Here is a 15,314-nt window from a genome sequence, read left to right as displayed (position 1 = left end):
TGCCCCTCCCCCCAACTTTTATCAGTCTTTGGTTGTCCACTTTGCTGCTTTTAACATGTATTATTTATTTTAAAGACTTCAGGTGTTTTACCTTTAATTCTCACAGTAATCTTGCAGGGTAGGTATCATTAGTCCTTTATTACAGACAAGAAAACTGAGATGGAGAGATGTTGAGCTACACGCCATCTAAGATGTAGAGCCAGGATCTGACCCCACACTGCCGCCAGGATTCTTGGTGGGCTTCAGACATACGTTATTACCTAGTGGGCACAATACTTATTCAGGGAAAGAGGGATATTTAGGAAGTGGATAAACTGAATTGCGCTCGCCACCCCCCCCCATTCTTAAGTTGAAGCCTTAATCCCCACTATTTCAGAATATGACTATATTTAGAGATAGGGCATTTAAAGAGGGGAGTGAATTAAAAGGAGGATATTAGGGGGGCCCTAATCCAATCTGACTGGTGGGCTTCTTTTCCCCCTTTTTAGGACTGCACCTGCAGCATATGGAAGTTCCCGGGCTAGGGGTCAAATCGGAGGCGCAGGCACAGCAACACCAGATCCAAGCCAAGTCTGTGACCTATGCCACAACTTGCGGCAACGTGCCAGATCCTTAACCCACTGAGCAAGGCCAGGGATCAAACCAGCATCCTCATGGATACTAGCCGGATTCATAACCCAATAAGCCACAATGGGAATTCTTGACTGGTATTCTTTTAAGAGGAGAACATCTGGACGCCCGGAGACACCAGGGTGTGCCCCAGTGAGGAAAGACCATGTGAGGACACAGCAAGAGCACAGCCATCTGCAAGCCAGGAAGAGTTCTCAGAATGAAACCACCCTGATTCTGGACGTCTAGCCTCCAGAACTGTGAGAAAATACATTTCTGATATTTAGGACACACGGCCTGCCCTATTTTGTCATGGCAGCCCTAGCAAATGAACAGTGAGAGAAGCAATCAGCGAATGCAGTAACCTACAGAGGCTGCCCAAGGAACAGCGGCTCCAGTGTTGTTCGCAACGGCTCTAGAGCTGCTGCAGATTTTGGCCTTGTTAACAAAGCAGGAAAGAGTTCCATCCCTGGGGGCACCGGAGGACTGTGGCTCTGTCTGCCAGGCACACTCCTTCCAGCAAATTCCGTTCACTCTGCTCTATCTGCTTCTCTCCTCGTCACAGAAACAGGTCTGAAATGCCCCCACAACACCAACACACACGCCCCAACAAGAGAGATACACGATAAATTAGCCACATTTCAAGGCATGGCCCCGTGTTGTTACCTCAGATCTTGCTAGAATAACATGACATTTATAAAACTACAGCCCACTGGATATTTGGCACTGCTTGGGAATGAAGAATATGTCCACTTAAGAGCCAATACCCCAGGCTGTCAAAAAAATCTCAAGCCAGGATTTCTTCTATAAACATTACCTATCTTTTTAAATTCTAGGAAGTGAAGAAAATGTCTCTGCTTATTTCCAAGTCTCCTTTGGCTGAAACGTAAAAAACATAAACCAGACAGAAGAACAAGTTAAATGCTTGGTCAAGGCCTACAGATGGAACAGCTCTGTGCATCTGGCAAAAAGCCTCGGCACTTCCAGCCTTGGCCCCGGGTCACCCACGCCCCGGACACACACCTATACAGAGCTCACCCTCCACCAAGGCCAGCCCCCTCCACCCCCCGGGCACGCTGAAAGGGGGTATTTACAGATTATTTTTTCAGATACCAGCCAAATAATGTTCCCGTTCACTCTCTCGCCCACCGTCGACCATACAAAATTTAACATCTGGGAGGAAAAACTCAGCCCCGAACACAGATGACAAGGGTGAGCAGTCATGGAGGAGTTCTCCTCCAGCAAAGAGGATTTGCCAGCTTCCTCTGAGGTCCAGGCCCTGAAAGGCCAACTGTGGTATGTTTGAGTTTCCAGCAGGCCCGGTGCTTGCTGGCTGCTGCTATGTTCAGTCAGAACCCAACTGTCCTATAAACATCGCGCCCTTCTGCTGAGAGCTGCCCGCCTGGCCTGACTTCTTGGAGCCTGGAATAAGCTATGTGGGAGCCGCAGGCTGAATGTGAACTAACACCTGGAGTACAGCTGACCCCTCTCTTCTCCAGGCCAGTGACTGCTCTAAAAAAAATTTAAGAAGTAACGCAGGCTCATGGGAACATGACAAGAATGGGAAGAAAAATCCAGATTTTCCTCACCGTGTGCCACCCAGCCATGTTTACACTGATCGCAAGTCCTCAGGTTAATCTTCCCCGGCTGGAAACATTCACACGTGCAGTTGACCAGTGTGCAGCGGATGGCCTGAAGCAAAGAGGAAAAAAGATCAGGATCTGGTCAAAGGTACTCTATTTCTTCACCATTTTAATGAATAACACCCACTTCCCATTTTTAACATCTCAAGGGGCCTGGAGACTTTTAAAAATAAATTCCGAAACCATCAAAATTTCTTACCAAAACATATTAGAAAACAAAGCTGGTTCACTAAGAGCATGCTTCATGGCATTCATAGATAATCTTTAAATTGGAAGTGTAGATCATGCTGAGTCAGAGGAAAAGATTACATTTTCTATGAGATGCTGGTTCCATCACACCAGGGATCCGAAACAGAAAAAACACTGCTCTGCTACGAAATATTCACATTTAAGTTCATCCTCTTGGATATAATGCAAAAAATATACACTCTAATACAATAATGTTTAAGTGAAATGTTGGTTGGAAGTAAAACATGAAATACAAGTAATATTATTAGACTACTACTTTCTGCAGTGTCATTTAAACATTTTACTAATCTTTCACTTGATCTCAGCCAAAAGGACAAAAAGCGATGTTTTATTAATCTTTCGGACAGATTCTGAAAGACATTCCTGTTGGCCCAGTAAGTCCCAGCATATTTCTAGTATTACTTATCACTTCCCAATTCTTTGTCTCCCCCCCAATATATTGATTCCCACTTACATTCCTATTTTGAAAAACACTGAACAACTCCTACTTTAATGGTGATGTAAGAAAATAAGTTTAAATTTGTTTTTAGATCAGATGCAGAACAGGAAAAGACATTTATGTGGATGTTTTGTATCCAGAACAATTCACCTAAATATTAGAAAACTGAAAGACACCCTCAAAAGTCTTTTAGAAATCATCGCACCAATTTACATTATAAAGCGAATCCACATAAAATTAGCATTAATGAAGTGTAGCTTTTTATAGATTAAAAACCTATGCTTGAGAATTGTGTGAAAGCTGACCTATGCCCCCAGACTACAGTTAATAAATTTATCTCATACATTTAGCTCTAATTTGCACGGAAATTCTGAAGACGGCAGGGATTTAGCCTGATCATTCACAGATTAACAATCTACTGTAACTACCTGAACTGCCAGGAAAAGATCTCTCTACAGCTTTAGATGCAATCAATAATTACTGATTTTGGGGGGTGGGGGGAGAAGCATGGGGCTACCTGCAATTGCACTGCTATGCCTGAAAACTATACTCCCTGACACAGCTCTAGATACTCATATTCCTGGAAACTGTTGGATTTTTACATCAACTGTCTCATTTGTAACAGACAGTATTTTAAATACTGTTAATACGGTTGGGCCAAATTCCACTTACAGAGAATAAGACTGAATGAGCTTCTACAGTTCTCTATGCTTTAGATCAGGCAAGTTCGAAAGAATTCACTTTTGTTAATGAAGTTTAAATCTATTGGTCCCTATTTGGGTTCCAATGTCAGAGTCCTTGCAATTAGATTCCTTTCTTGCTTTACTACCTCCAACCCTGATGTGCAACTCTATTACTGCAAGAAAAACACTCCACTGTATCATCTGCCTGATAGTTCAGGGCCTTTCTTCCAATGTCAACAGCCCAATTACATATTAGCTGGGCTGTAAAACTTTGCTCTGTGTGTTAGTGATTAAAAGAAGTAGTAAGAAACAGGGACACCAAAGGAAATGCTGACTAAGCCAGGATAATATATGTATTTGTAGGTTAGTGGGGAAGTATTTCTCCCCCAATTTCTCATTTCAACTTCAACAGTTTACTGAGCAAATACATCAAAACATTCCAGCTCAGAAATAGCTTCTTTAAATAGCGTGTTCCTGAACGAACGCCCAATTTGATTTTACTATGGTAAAACAACACAAAAGCAGTTTAGAGGGCAGTGTTTCTATTAAAACGAGGCACTTTACAAACTATCCAATTATAAATTCAGATATAGTAACCGTTTTGACATTAAAATAGTTATACACAATCTGAAGTGCAATAACAGAATCTTTCATAAATACACACACAAAAAATTCACCCTTGCTTTACCAAAATTAAGGAATAACCATCTCTCAAGGGCTGGAATACACATATTTTAAATAATTAATTTGATAATCTTTAATTATTTTACAAAAATAGCCTCATTTTTACACTGTGTTTAAAACATATTATTGTCAATTTTAGTGATAACTATATTCAGGACAGAACAAGCTCAGAGATTGTAGATTTACTTTATTTTTATGTGTATTTATTTATTTACAGGTTCAACTGGTATTCATTCATTCATTCATTCACTCGGTACTAGTTTATGATTGAAATGCTTTTCACTTCCAAAACCACCTTTACATCTGGTAGATTTGGGAATTAAAACTTTTCAGATCATCATCCTTTTTCATGAATTCTACTCTTTTGGTACCTAAACATACAAACATTGGAACACCTCAACTACTTTTGTATATAAACACTTAAGCACTGGAATATCCATTTTGTATTTCTATGAATTCCAGAGGGTCTATTTGTTTTAAATTCAGATTTATATAGACTACAATTGTTCCCTGAGGGAATTATATATATTTAAACAATATGGTCTAAATAAATATTGTGAGTAAGAGACTGTTGTGGCTTCAAAGGAAGTTTTATTCTAAATAACATTTTTGAAATGGCATAAAACTTTGACATATTATTTATTCACAATAAAACAGAACCAATGTGATTACTTGCCAACACACCCACACTTAAGAAAAATAAATCATCATGAAACTACCAAAGCCGGTTAAGCCTCAAAAGTGTACACACTTTACAAGGCGAGGACTGGGGAGAGGAGAAATGGCGATGCTTTCATTTCTGTGAGCACATCCATTTCTTCGTTTAGCTAATGTTCGAGTCTCTCCCGGTCACTGCTGGGCACTCTTGGCTACAGAAAATCCAGAGATCATAATGAAGTGACAGAAAGGGGACACCAGGAAAAGAGAGGATAATTTGATCAGACTGTTCCCTTTCCCACCTATATATGCAGGGCCCTTATGCAGGTCTGGGCAACTCGTGCTAGCCACCCCTCCACACCTCTAAAACTGTCTCATCCAGTGCCCACAAACTCTTGCCTCAGGTTCAACATGCTCAGCTTTTCCAGCTGCCCAAGAACAAGAAAAATAAATTTTCCCAAGCTTGCAACTTATTGAAAGTAATTATTCCTTCTGCTTACCTTCACCATGGATTTCTTGAAAGAAAAATCCATGCACCCACCACCCACTGCTTCAACCTACATTTTAATTTTGCAATCTGGATTCTGCCCCACACGGTCCTGAAACTGCTTCCTCCAAGAGGAATGGTCTCATCACATCTGCTCCCTTTTTCTAGCCTCCTTATTCTCCTAGACCTGGAAGCAGTTTAAAGCACTGACTCTCCTTCATTCCTGGGCTGCAGAGACCAGCTATCCTAGTTTTGTTGGCAGCAGCGTCTCACTTTCTCTCCACTGTAAATAAATACAGGTGTTTCCCACGGCCAGGCTCTTCATTCTTTAATTTGGCAATTGTACCCCCTCCTACAACTTCAAGTATCATTACTATGCAAAAACCATCCCTGTGGAGCCAAGTACTGTGTTAAGTGGTAGGAAACAGATGGCAGAGTCCCTGAGCAGAAGGACCAGACAGTCACAGGTTATGGGGAAGTGGGTTCAGAGAAGAGACCTAGAGAAAAGAAGGAAGAGAGTGTCCTGGTGGCTCAGCAGGTTAAGGATCCAGTGCTGTCACTGCTGTGGCATGGGTTTGACCCCCCAGCACAGGGACTTTTGCATGTCATAGGAGAAGGAAGGAAGGAGAGGAGAGAGGAAGAGAGAGAGAGAGAGAGAGAAAAGAGAAAGAAATTAAGAAAGAAGGAAGGGAGGGAAAGAGAATAAAGAGAAGAGGGGGAAGGAAGAGAGGGAAAGAGAAAGAAAGAGAGAAAGAGGAGAAAAAGAAGGGAAGAAAGAAGGAAAGAAAGGAAGGAAAGAAAAGAAGGAAGCCCTCGAAAGGGTTTGAGTAGCACCATCTCTCCCTCTTTTCCTTTGTCCTTTCTTCTACCAAAGGTAGGATTTAAATTTATCTATAACAATAAACTATTACAGATAATAACAGTGAGATTTCCTGGATATTTGCCATTTTCCAGATACTTTCCCTCAGAAAATACCATGAGGTCAGTACTTTTATCACCTTTATTGTACTGTATTGTAAAGGAGGAAACAGGGGTGGCGATGATTCAGTACCTTGTCTGAAGTCACAGGAATCAGACGAAGGTCTGTGTGAGCTCTCCGCCCCATTCACTGGCCTCCAGGCAGCAGAGCCCCTGGACTTGCCCCCCATCCAACCCTCACTCTGCTGTTAACTCCTGCTCATCTTTCAAGCTTTCACCTCAAATTTTACTTCCATTCCCCAGGGCAGCTGCCCTCATCTCCATCAAGGTAAGTCCCTCGATAGTCTCCTATTTCACAAGGGATTTCTCTGTCAGAGCACTAATCACAGTTGTGAATATATTTATCCATGTATTTATCTATAATTTACCTATCTTTATTTATCCATAACCTACTAGACAAAGTGCATCTGTGTGATTATTTAATTAAGGTCTGTCTTCCCTTCTAGATGCTTAAGCTCCTCGAGGACAGGGCAACATGTCTGTTGGACTTACAAGGTACAATGGCAAATAATAGGTGCTCAAAAGGCACTTAAAAAATACAAGAATCTCTGCGCCTCTTTCTTCACCTGTAAAATGATGGCAACAATAACATCAAAACAGTCTCTAAAGACTTAAATAAAACCATGAATATAAAGCATGTGGCACTGAATCTAGCAAAAGAAAAGCTCAAAGGATGGAAACCATTTAAGACCTCAAGAAAGTTTCCATGTATTATATTTGAATTACTTTTTTCCCTTATGATTCTTCGCAGTGTATTTTTTCCAACACCTTGTAAAATGCTTAACACATATTTAGTTTTAATGAATAAATGATCACTTTGACATATATGATGCCATATTCTTCACCCATAATCCTCTAAAGTGGGCATGACAGGGATTATTATTTCTGTCTTAATACTAGGGTTCAGAAACATTTTTATAGGTGTTACACATCGCTTAAATGATGGGGTAGATTTCCCAGTTACCAATCAGTTTATTTCCATTACCCACAGAAAAAGAAGATATGCAGTTAAAACCAGTAAATTGTGAATATTCACGTTCAAAAGTATATCTGAAATACATAAAGTAGGTCAATTTAGTATTAAAATATTTAATCAGGGTTCGGTCAGTAACATTTTTATATCTCAGTATTAATAAGAGTGCATTTCCAAGTATTCTGGATGAGTTCCAAAGCCCTATTCAAATAAGAGATTGTGTTATCACTAAAACTGAAGTGTCCTTAGCTTTACTATATTCGTAGCTGGCTTGAACTCTGCAAGTTTATGTGAACTGAACATCAATCTTTCCACAAAATGACATTTCTCAGAAAAGCACAGATTGTTGCTTCAGCTAATATTCAGTGTAACTCTCACAAAGAACTATGCACAAAGCTAACCAGTACATCTCCTATTAGTTGTTCCTTGTTTCGGGAACACTAACAAAAATTACCTGTTAATACAAAATAACAAAAGGCAAAAACAAAACCAAACAATAAAAAACAAATGCCATGGGGCATATACAAACATATGACACATACTCTAAAGGAGCAATTAAAGAAAGAGAACTTCCTCCCTACAAAAAAATGTCCCACTAAAAATAAAACTAATTTCAGTTCTGGGTTTTGTCCTTCTACACCAAAACTCTATTTGCCAGGAGATCTCAAGTGTTCATTAACCCAGCCAAATATCTCCTATATAACTAAAAATCCTTCTTAAATCCCACTTTCTCCTTATTCATTTCTGGAGAGGATACCAAGATTTACAACTTGGATTATGAAATTTTACTTGAATGATTTTCAAATGTTTACTAGCTAAGTACATAACCTACAGTAAAACTGAGTTATTGAAAAAGCCAATCATTAATATGGCATCCATTCCATCCCACCAGTTTCTTCCATGAATTTACCATCTAGGTGTATAATTTAATCAGCTTTAATGATTATCAGTTACAAGGCTTTGCCTTTTTTATGTTTAACAAGAACAAATTTCTTAATAAAATGAGATTTTACTTTGGAAATTACACGTAGATATGATAAATAGGTAAAGTCAGACAACCCTCCATGAGAATCCAAAGTAGACTCATTTTTTAAAAATCTTTTTGATGCACTCACAGCATGCAGAAGTTCCCACGCCAGGGATCGAACCCATGCCACAGCAGTGACCTGAGCCACAGCAATGACAATGCTGGATCCTTAACCCCCTGAGCCACCTGGGAACTCCCAAAGTAGTCTCTATTAATAATGAATTCCTATTAATTCATCACTGCATATGTTATTCATCCCTGAACATCCATACACACAAGCCCCAAAAAGAGCATGCACGGTGTCATATAAAACTTTTTATTAGGTTTCAAGGACTTCTCTCTCTCTCTCTCTTTTTTTTTTTTCTGGCTGTACTCAAGGCACGTGGAGGTTCCCAGGCCAGGGACTGAAGCCATGCCACAGCAGTGACCTGAGCTGTTGCAGTGACAACACCGGATCCTTAATCAACTGTGCCACCAGGGAACTCCCAAAGGCTTCTATCTTAAAAAAAAAAAAAAAAAAATCTGGAATAGAAAATTATCTGTAATGAATCTGGAAACTCATTATTCCAGGACTGTCTCAGAATACACTACAGTAAAATGACAAAGTAACAGCTTCCAAGCATTATGGATAAAGAATAATGTTATATATATAATCAAAAAAAGATGAACTTCCACACGTACTTAAATATCTTGTGTATGAAAACATAAGAGAGTACTTCAAGCACTGTCAGAAAGATTCTACAGAACTTGCATGATAATTACGGTGATTAAGTCATAACATAGCTCCCTGTATAATTTTAGGACAGTTTTTTTTTTTCCCTTCCATTATCACATGGCTGATCCATAAAACCAACTGAGAAGAAACAACTTCCAAAAGAAGTACTCTGAGTTTTAGCTAAAACTTGGAAGGGAAGAACTATATGATATCGCCGTGGCAGAAGAATGCAATGTCTTAAATTTGCCTAAGTCACAATTCAGCTTGAGTGAAGAAATTTCTTTTTTTTTCTCCTTCCTTTCTTTCTCCCTCCCTCCTTCCCTTTCTTCCTTTCTTCCTCTCTTCCTTCCTTCCATGGTGGATAACTTCCCAGCTTACTTAATAACCAACAGAAATTAGCCAACTACATGAGAAATTTACTTTTACTTGATTACAAAACACACAGGACAAAAGGAAAAGTATATCCACCTGTCATGCTTCAGGGTTTTACAATCAGGTATCAAAACAAGATAGAAGATGTGAGCTGGATAAACATAGGGCACTGACCACAACACCCTTGGATTTAAATAGCCTTCAAAAAAAAGTTTTAGAACCACCTAAAATGTCTATCTAACATTCTGAGGCTATCAATATAAACCTATAATTGCAGTAATGTGGCTATGTTTTCTGTATTTATACGCATAAACATATAAATCTGAGCTTGGGCAGGAGTTCACGATAAGTGATTATCAGTGAATGTAAGGTATATGGTAAAAATTAGGGCTCACAGAGTGTCAAATTGCTGTGTAAATACCACTACTCATAATATAATAGTAACAGCAGCTAATGAAAAACAATAAAGTTATTCTGTCTGCTTAACCAAACCCATTAAAACAGTCACACAAGGGGACAGCAAAATACCTATCTTAGTTGGTGGTAAGATAAAGCAGAAATTGAAAAATGCATTAATCCTTCAATGAAAGGTTCTTTGAAATTTGTCTAATTGTTTTTAATGTCACATGAAGAAAACAGCAACCTGATACACGTGATCATTTTGTTGTACTGAGGTGCTCTGATATTTCTTGAGGTCTTTTCACCAATTATATCTTGTGGTTGAGTCAGTAGATTTAAAAAGACGTGGTCAGTCCAGACTCACTACAAGGTCCAGATACCATTGATGCAAATGGTGGACGAGGTCAAGACGAAAAACAGGGCAATTAAAAAATGGTCAGACTTTGGACCACTGGTGCAGTGGGTTAAGAATCTGACTGCAGAGGCTTGGGTCGGTAGGGAGGTGTGGGTTGGATCCTCAGCCCAGTGCAGTGGATTAGGCTCTGATTCAATCACTAGCCTAGGCACTTCCATATACTATGGGTATGGCCATAAAAAAGATAATCAGACTTCAACAAGGCATCATGAGAATAAAATGACCAAGGAAATATTATCTTCACAATAAACACATGCAAAATAATTTAAAGAGATGCAATGGGGAAAGGTGTTTGACCAGCATTTACTATTAAAAATCAGGAGATTTAACCTCTCTATCACTTTCTCTCAAAAGCTATGTTCCCCCTCATCAATGGACAAATGGATAAACAAAATGTGGTTTGTTTATATGGTGGAATATTATCTGGCTAGTAAAAAGGAATGAACACTTGATATGTGCTATGACACGGATGAACCTTGAAAACAGTATGCCAAGTAAAAGAATCCAGTCACAAAAGATCATGTATTATATGCTTCCATTTGTATGAAATGCTCAGCACACAGAAATCTGTACAGATAGAGAACAGTTGCTGAGGTGATAGAAATGTTCTAGAAATTAACGGGATAATAGTTGTACATGACTGTGAATATACTAAAATCCACAGAATTGTACATTCTAAATGGTAGAATGTATGACATGTCGACATAGCGCTACCTCAATAAAGCTGTTTAAAAGTGGGGGAAACAAAACAGGCTACATTACCTAATTTGGTGTGAAATCTTTCAATTTCTAAGATATTATTCCCCAAGGGACATAATGGAGCATAATAGCCTTCTTTACCCGGGTAGGTCTTCTATATTTACATGCTAAATGAGTGAATAAACAGAAGGCAAAGGAACTAAAGAATTTCACTGCTGCTTCAATTAGAAAATTCCTTCTACTGTGAAAATATTAAAATTTTTGTCCACTAAAAGTTTTGTCCTAGTATGTCTACTTTGAAATGACAATTACTTTTAAATCCACTGCCATTTTTCTACTCAGGACCTCTCACATCCTTCCACCAATGTGTGGATGAAGACTCTCAGTTATAATGTTCGGGAAATGAATACCAAGATACTAGGACAACTCAAAGAAGATTGTGAAAAGTTGCCAGTGGTAAATTCTGCCTGGTACACTAGCAAAAGCATTTCCTTGACTTACTGTGACAGAAAAAAATGACCTCTGCAAAAGTCAAGAAACAAAGAATGTTTAGGGGAGGGGGCCCAGAAGAAATCATGTACTTCTGAGAAAATGTGCACATATAAGCGTGCATGTCTCTATGACTGTGTGTGAATACAGAAATATGAACAGGGAAGAAGAGACGCTCACGTATAGGCACATAAATTTTCAGAGACACAGATCCAGTGAGCATCTGCAGTCATTACCTTACGACCACAACCTACTATCAATCGACATGAGGAAGACCCCATTTAAATAATTTAGGAGTTCAGGGTAAAAATCAACAGCGGGGTAGAGCCAATTATGTAAGGAAAATACCCTTGCTTCTATGGCATCAAAGCCCATGCAGGCTTTAGAGTGCATGTGTTATGTTTTTTTTTCCCCCAATTAAATTAGGCCTATGGTAATACAAGCTATTTTGTTAGGCAATTAGTACTATTAGAGAATCAGGAAATGAAAAGGCATTTCAATTTGGGCAGAAACATTTTATTTTCTTACCTAACAGTGAACAATTAAGATATTCTATTTATTGCCTGTATGCTCAGAAATTTTACAGACTACTGAGGTGGCTGTGATAACAACAAACAAAAGAAATACTCTTTCCATGAACATACACCTATCATCTAACTGAAAATAAGGGGTTAGCTCACAGTAAAAAATTAACCACATTTTAACTAAGCTCGGCCTACATGTACCAGAATACGTAACTTTATATAAGGAGCCAAAGCACCTCAGATATCATATGAATGATAACACTCATCTCATTTCACCTTAATGTTGAATCAGCAATTTTGTACTCCAATGATATACATTTTATTCATTTTCACTAATGCAATTTGAAAGGTGGTAATGTGATTACATTTCTCTGTGGCATTCATGAAAACAATTACTAATATAATATGATAGGGAAGACATTAAAAAGGAAGGGATTTATAATGAGATGCAGTAAGATTTATAAACCTTTAGGCACTTTACAAAGAAATACTCTTCATTAGGCAAGGAGCAAGACTAGATAAAGCCTCACTTCTGGTTTTTCAAAAGCAGCTTCCAGCCTGGGAAGAACGAGTTGCACGGTGACCGCACACTTTGGTGACCAAGCACAGAGGTGCAGGAGGTACCCAAGAGTTGTCCCCAGTTTTGCCAAATATTAGACACCCTCCTGGACTGAGTACATCACCCCTTCCCAGACCAGATGGGAGAGACTCCTTTAAGGAACAAGTCCCTCTAAATCTTCCTCCTCTTTAAAAGCGGTCAGCCACATTATTTCAAATGCCAAAGCACAGAAATCAATCCACTTCCCAAGCAAGAGCATAAGGTGGGTGACCTTTTAACTAAATTTACTCCTCCAGGTTTGTGAAAAGAATTTATCCCAGTGAGGCAACAAGGGAGACAGGTTGTTGCATTTTAGAATGTATCATTTCAAATGACAGCTCTGATTACCCAGGCCAGTTGAGGTAGCCTGTGTGAGACTTAATAACATCTCACATTGGACAGAGGCATGAAGCCTGCATAATACTTCAAATACATTCTTGTATTTAATCATCAAAATCCTGCAAATTAGAGATTTTTTTCAACCAGCAGAAAAGTGAGGCTGTGAGATGTCCTTAAATGGCCACAGCTAGTAATCCCAGGCTCTTTCTCCTCTGCCTGAGCATGAGAGGTGAGGAGCTGAGTAATCCCCTCTGCTACCATCCTCCACAGCAAGATTTCCTCAGATATGTTTCCAGTTTCAAGGAGATGTTAGGACTGAACAAGAGATGTGGACGAAACCGCACACAAAGGGAGAGGAGTGGGTCAAGGTTTTTAAGTAACATGACAAGATGAGGGAAACTGCTAAGTAAGCACTTAACAACTGACACTCAGACTTTTTGCGAACAAAGTAGTACAATTTTAGACAGAAAAAGTGACTCTCCACAGCTTTCTATGGAGTCTATCAATGGATGGTTACATTACAAAATGGCCAAAATCTGAAAAAAGCAAGACACGGCTTTCCCAGGAATGCTGGTTAATTTTACATCGTCTTGCTCTCTACCTGTCTGGGGATTGTCCATTAGCAGCATATTTCAACAGACATTTTAATACTGTCCATTGTGCATCTAACTGAGCATCATAACTATGCCTGATTATGAAAGAATAGGTTTCTTTGCCCAGGAGCAGATATCACCTCAGGAATCATACCTATTACAAATAATAATAATGATATGATGAAGAGTCACAGCGCCCTCTTATACGTTATTTATGTTAGGTCACAGACTCCCAGGGGTTGTGCTGAGACCTGGACGGGCTTCATTAGAGCGTCATATAAATCACTAAAGGCACATCTTGATTTTACCACTGGCTGGAGTCGCTGGAATTTTTCAAGAGGAACCTCTCAGGTGAAAGCATTTTGTAAAAATACAAATACAATGTTATCGTTTCTTCTACAAGGTGGGTTTCTCAAATTGAATGGCTACATTCAGATGCTCACAGAAATTCCACAAATTTCTACAGACTCTGCAAGCATCTGAGGGTAAAAGGTGCCCTTGAGTGTTGCAAAAAGATTATTCTCTTTTTACTTTTAAGGATTAAAGGACAAAGGGAGACATACTTGTAGAGAAAGACAGCAAGAAACAGACCATCCAGCTGTTAACAGATGCTTTGACATCCCTGCACAAATGGGGGAGACATGCAATGCTTGTCGGGAACTCAGAGCTAAGTCGTGAAAATTAAGAAATAAATAGAAAGCCTTGTGGAGAAAAAAAGGAGTCTTCCAGAACAATGTTAATGTCATCCTGGGCATGTGGACTGGGTTCACATGTGTGTCAGCTGAATCAACATAATGGGCTATAACAGCTTCGAAGCAGCTAATATGGTCCATTGGGTCAATAATCCGTGAACTAAGAAGGATTTACTTGATAGACTATAAATGGTTCATAAGAACTCAAGAATCACTCCATCAGATCAAAAATCCAATTTTCATATGGTGCCTTTCTACAAATTAGCCAAAAGAAAGTAATAGCTCTAAAGGACTTCAAGGTCTATCAGTTTAAAATTTACTTTTTAAAGAACAGTGTAGAGGAGGAAGAATTAAATGCCTCTCTCTCTCTTTTTTTTTTTTTTTTTTTTTGTTGGTGAACCAACCTGTTTTAAGGAGAAAAATACATTTTATGACGGAAAGCTAATATACAACAGGAAATAGTCAAAGGGTTTTTCACAGTCTCCTCTGAGTACTTGAATGTATGAATCTGAACAATGACTTGCATGCATATACATATTTGATTCCCCGACAGGCTGCCCCCCTCCCCCACCTTCCCTCATCCCCCACCCTAAATCCATATACCTATATACACTACCCTATGTACATGATAAATACTATTTTTAGGAGAGCAAAAATCTAAAAATAAAGATCTATGTTTTCTTTCTGTGTCTTTACACACTTTGTACCGTGGGTCTGCTGCGTGAGGTCTACAGAGACATTTGGGACAGTATATGAACATCAGCAAACTCTTTCATGTATAGAAAAGAAGGCCAACGACACCAGAGAAGGTAACCAGTCAGAACTACAATACATTTTCAACATTTAAGAAAGAGGGGAGAAGGTCCGTTCCCTGGCTGGCTAAGGCTTCGAGAGCCAGTGTGTACGGACAACTGCAACTTCTGCCCACTCCAGACTACAGGGAAATACTGCCCTTTATCCTGTGTTTGTGAACTGCATTCCATATTCACACTAGGTGATAGTGGCTGCAGATTAATTTTTTTAATATAAGCCTATCTAGGTGAATAATTG

General features: G+C 39.2%; 1 protein-coding gene across 26 annotated transcripts in view; it reads right to left on the bottom strand.

Moving 5' to 3' along the window:
* The window catches only part of BNC2 (basonuclin 2), a 455,833-nt gene that overhangs the window by 162,652 nt on the left and 277,867 nt on the right, over positions 1-15,314 (bottom strand). For 25 of the 26 annotated variants that reach the window (XM_003480511.4, XM_021063323.1, XM_005660090.3 and 22 more), the window contains one exon: positions 2,199-2,301. In XM_003480511.4, the coding sequence (XP_003480559.2) occupies positions 2,199-2,301 (103 nt within the window). Of the gene's footprint in view, positions 1-2,198; positions 2,302-15,314 lie in introns of those variants that run through there. The other variant, XM_021063399.1, reaches the window with a different exon arrangement.

The sequence above is a fragment of the Sus scrofa genome, chromosome 1 (genome assembly GCF_000003025.6).
Source record: "Sus scrofa isolate TJ Tabasco breed Duroc chromosome 1, Sscrofa11.1, whole genome shotgun sequence".
NCBI lineage: Eukaryota > Metazoa > Chordata > Mammalia > Artiodactyla > Suidae > Sus > Sus scrofa.
This window is presented reverse-complemented; position numbering and strand designations above follow the sequence as displayed.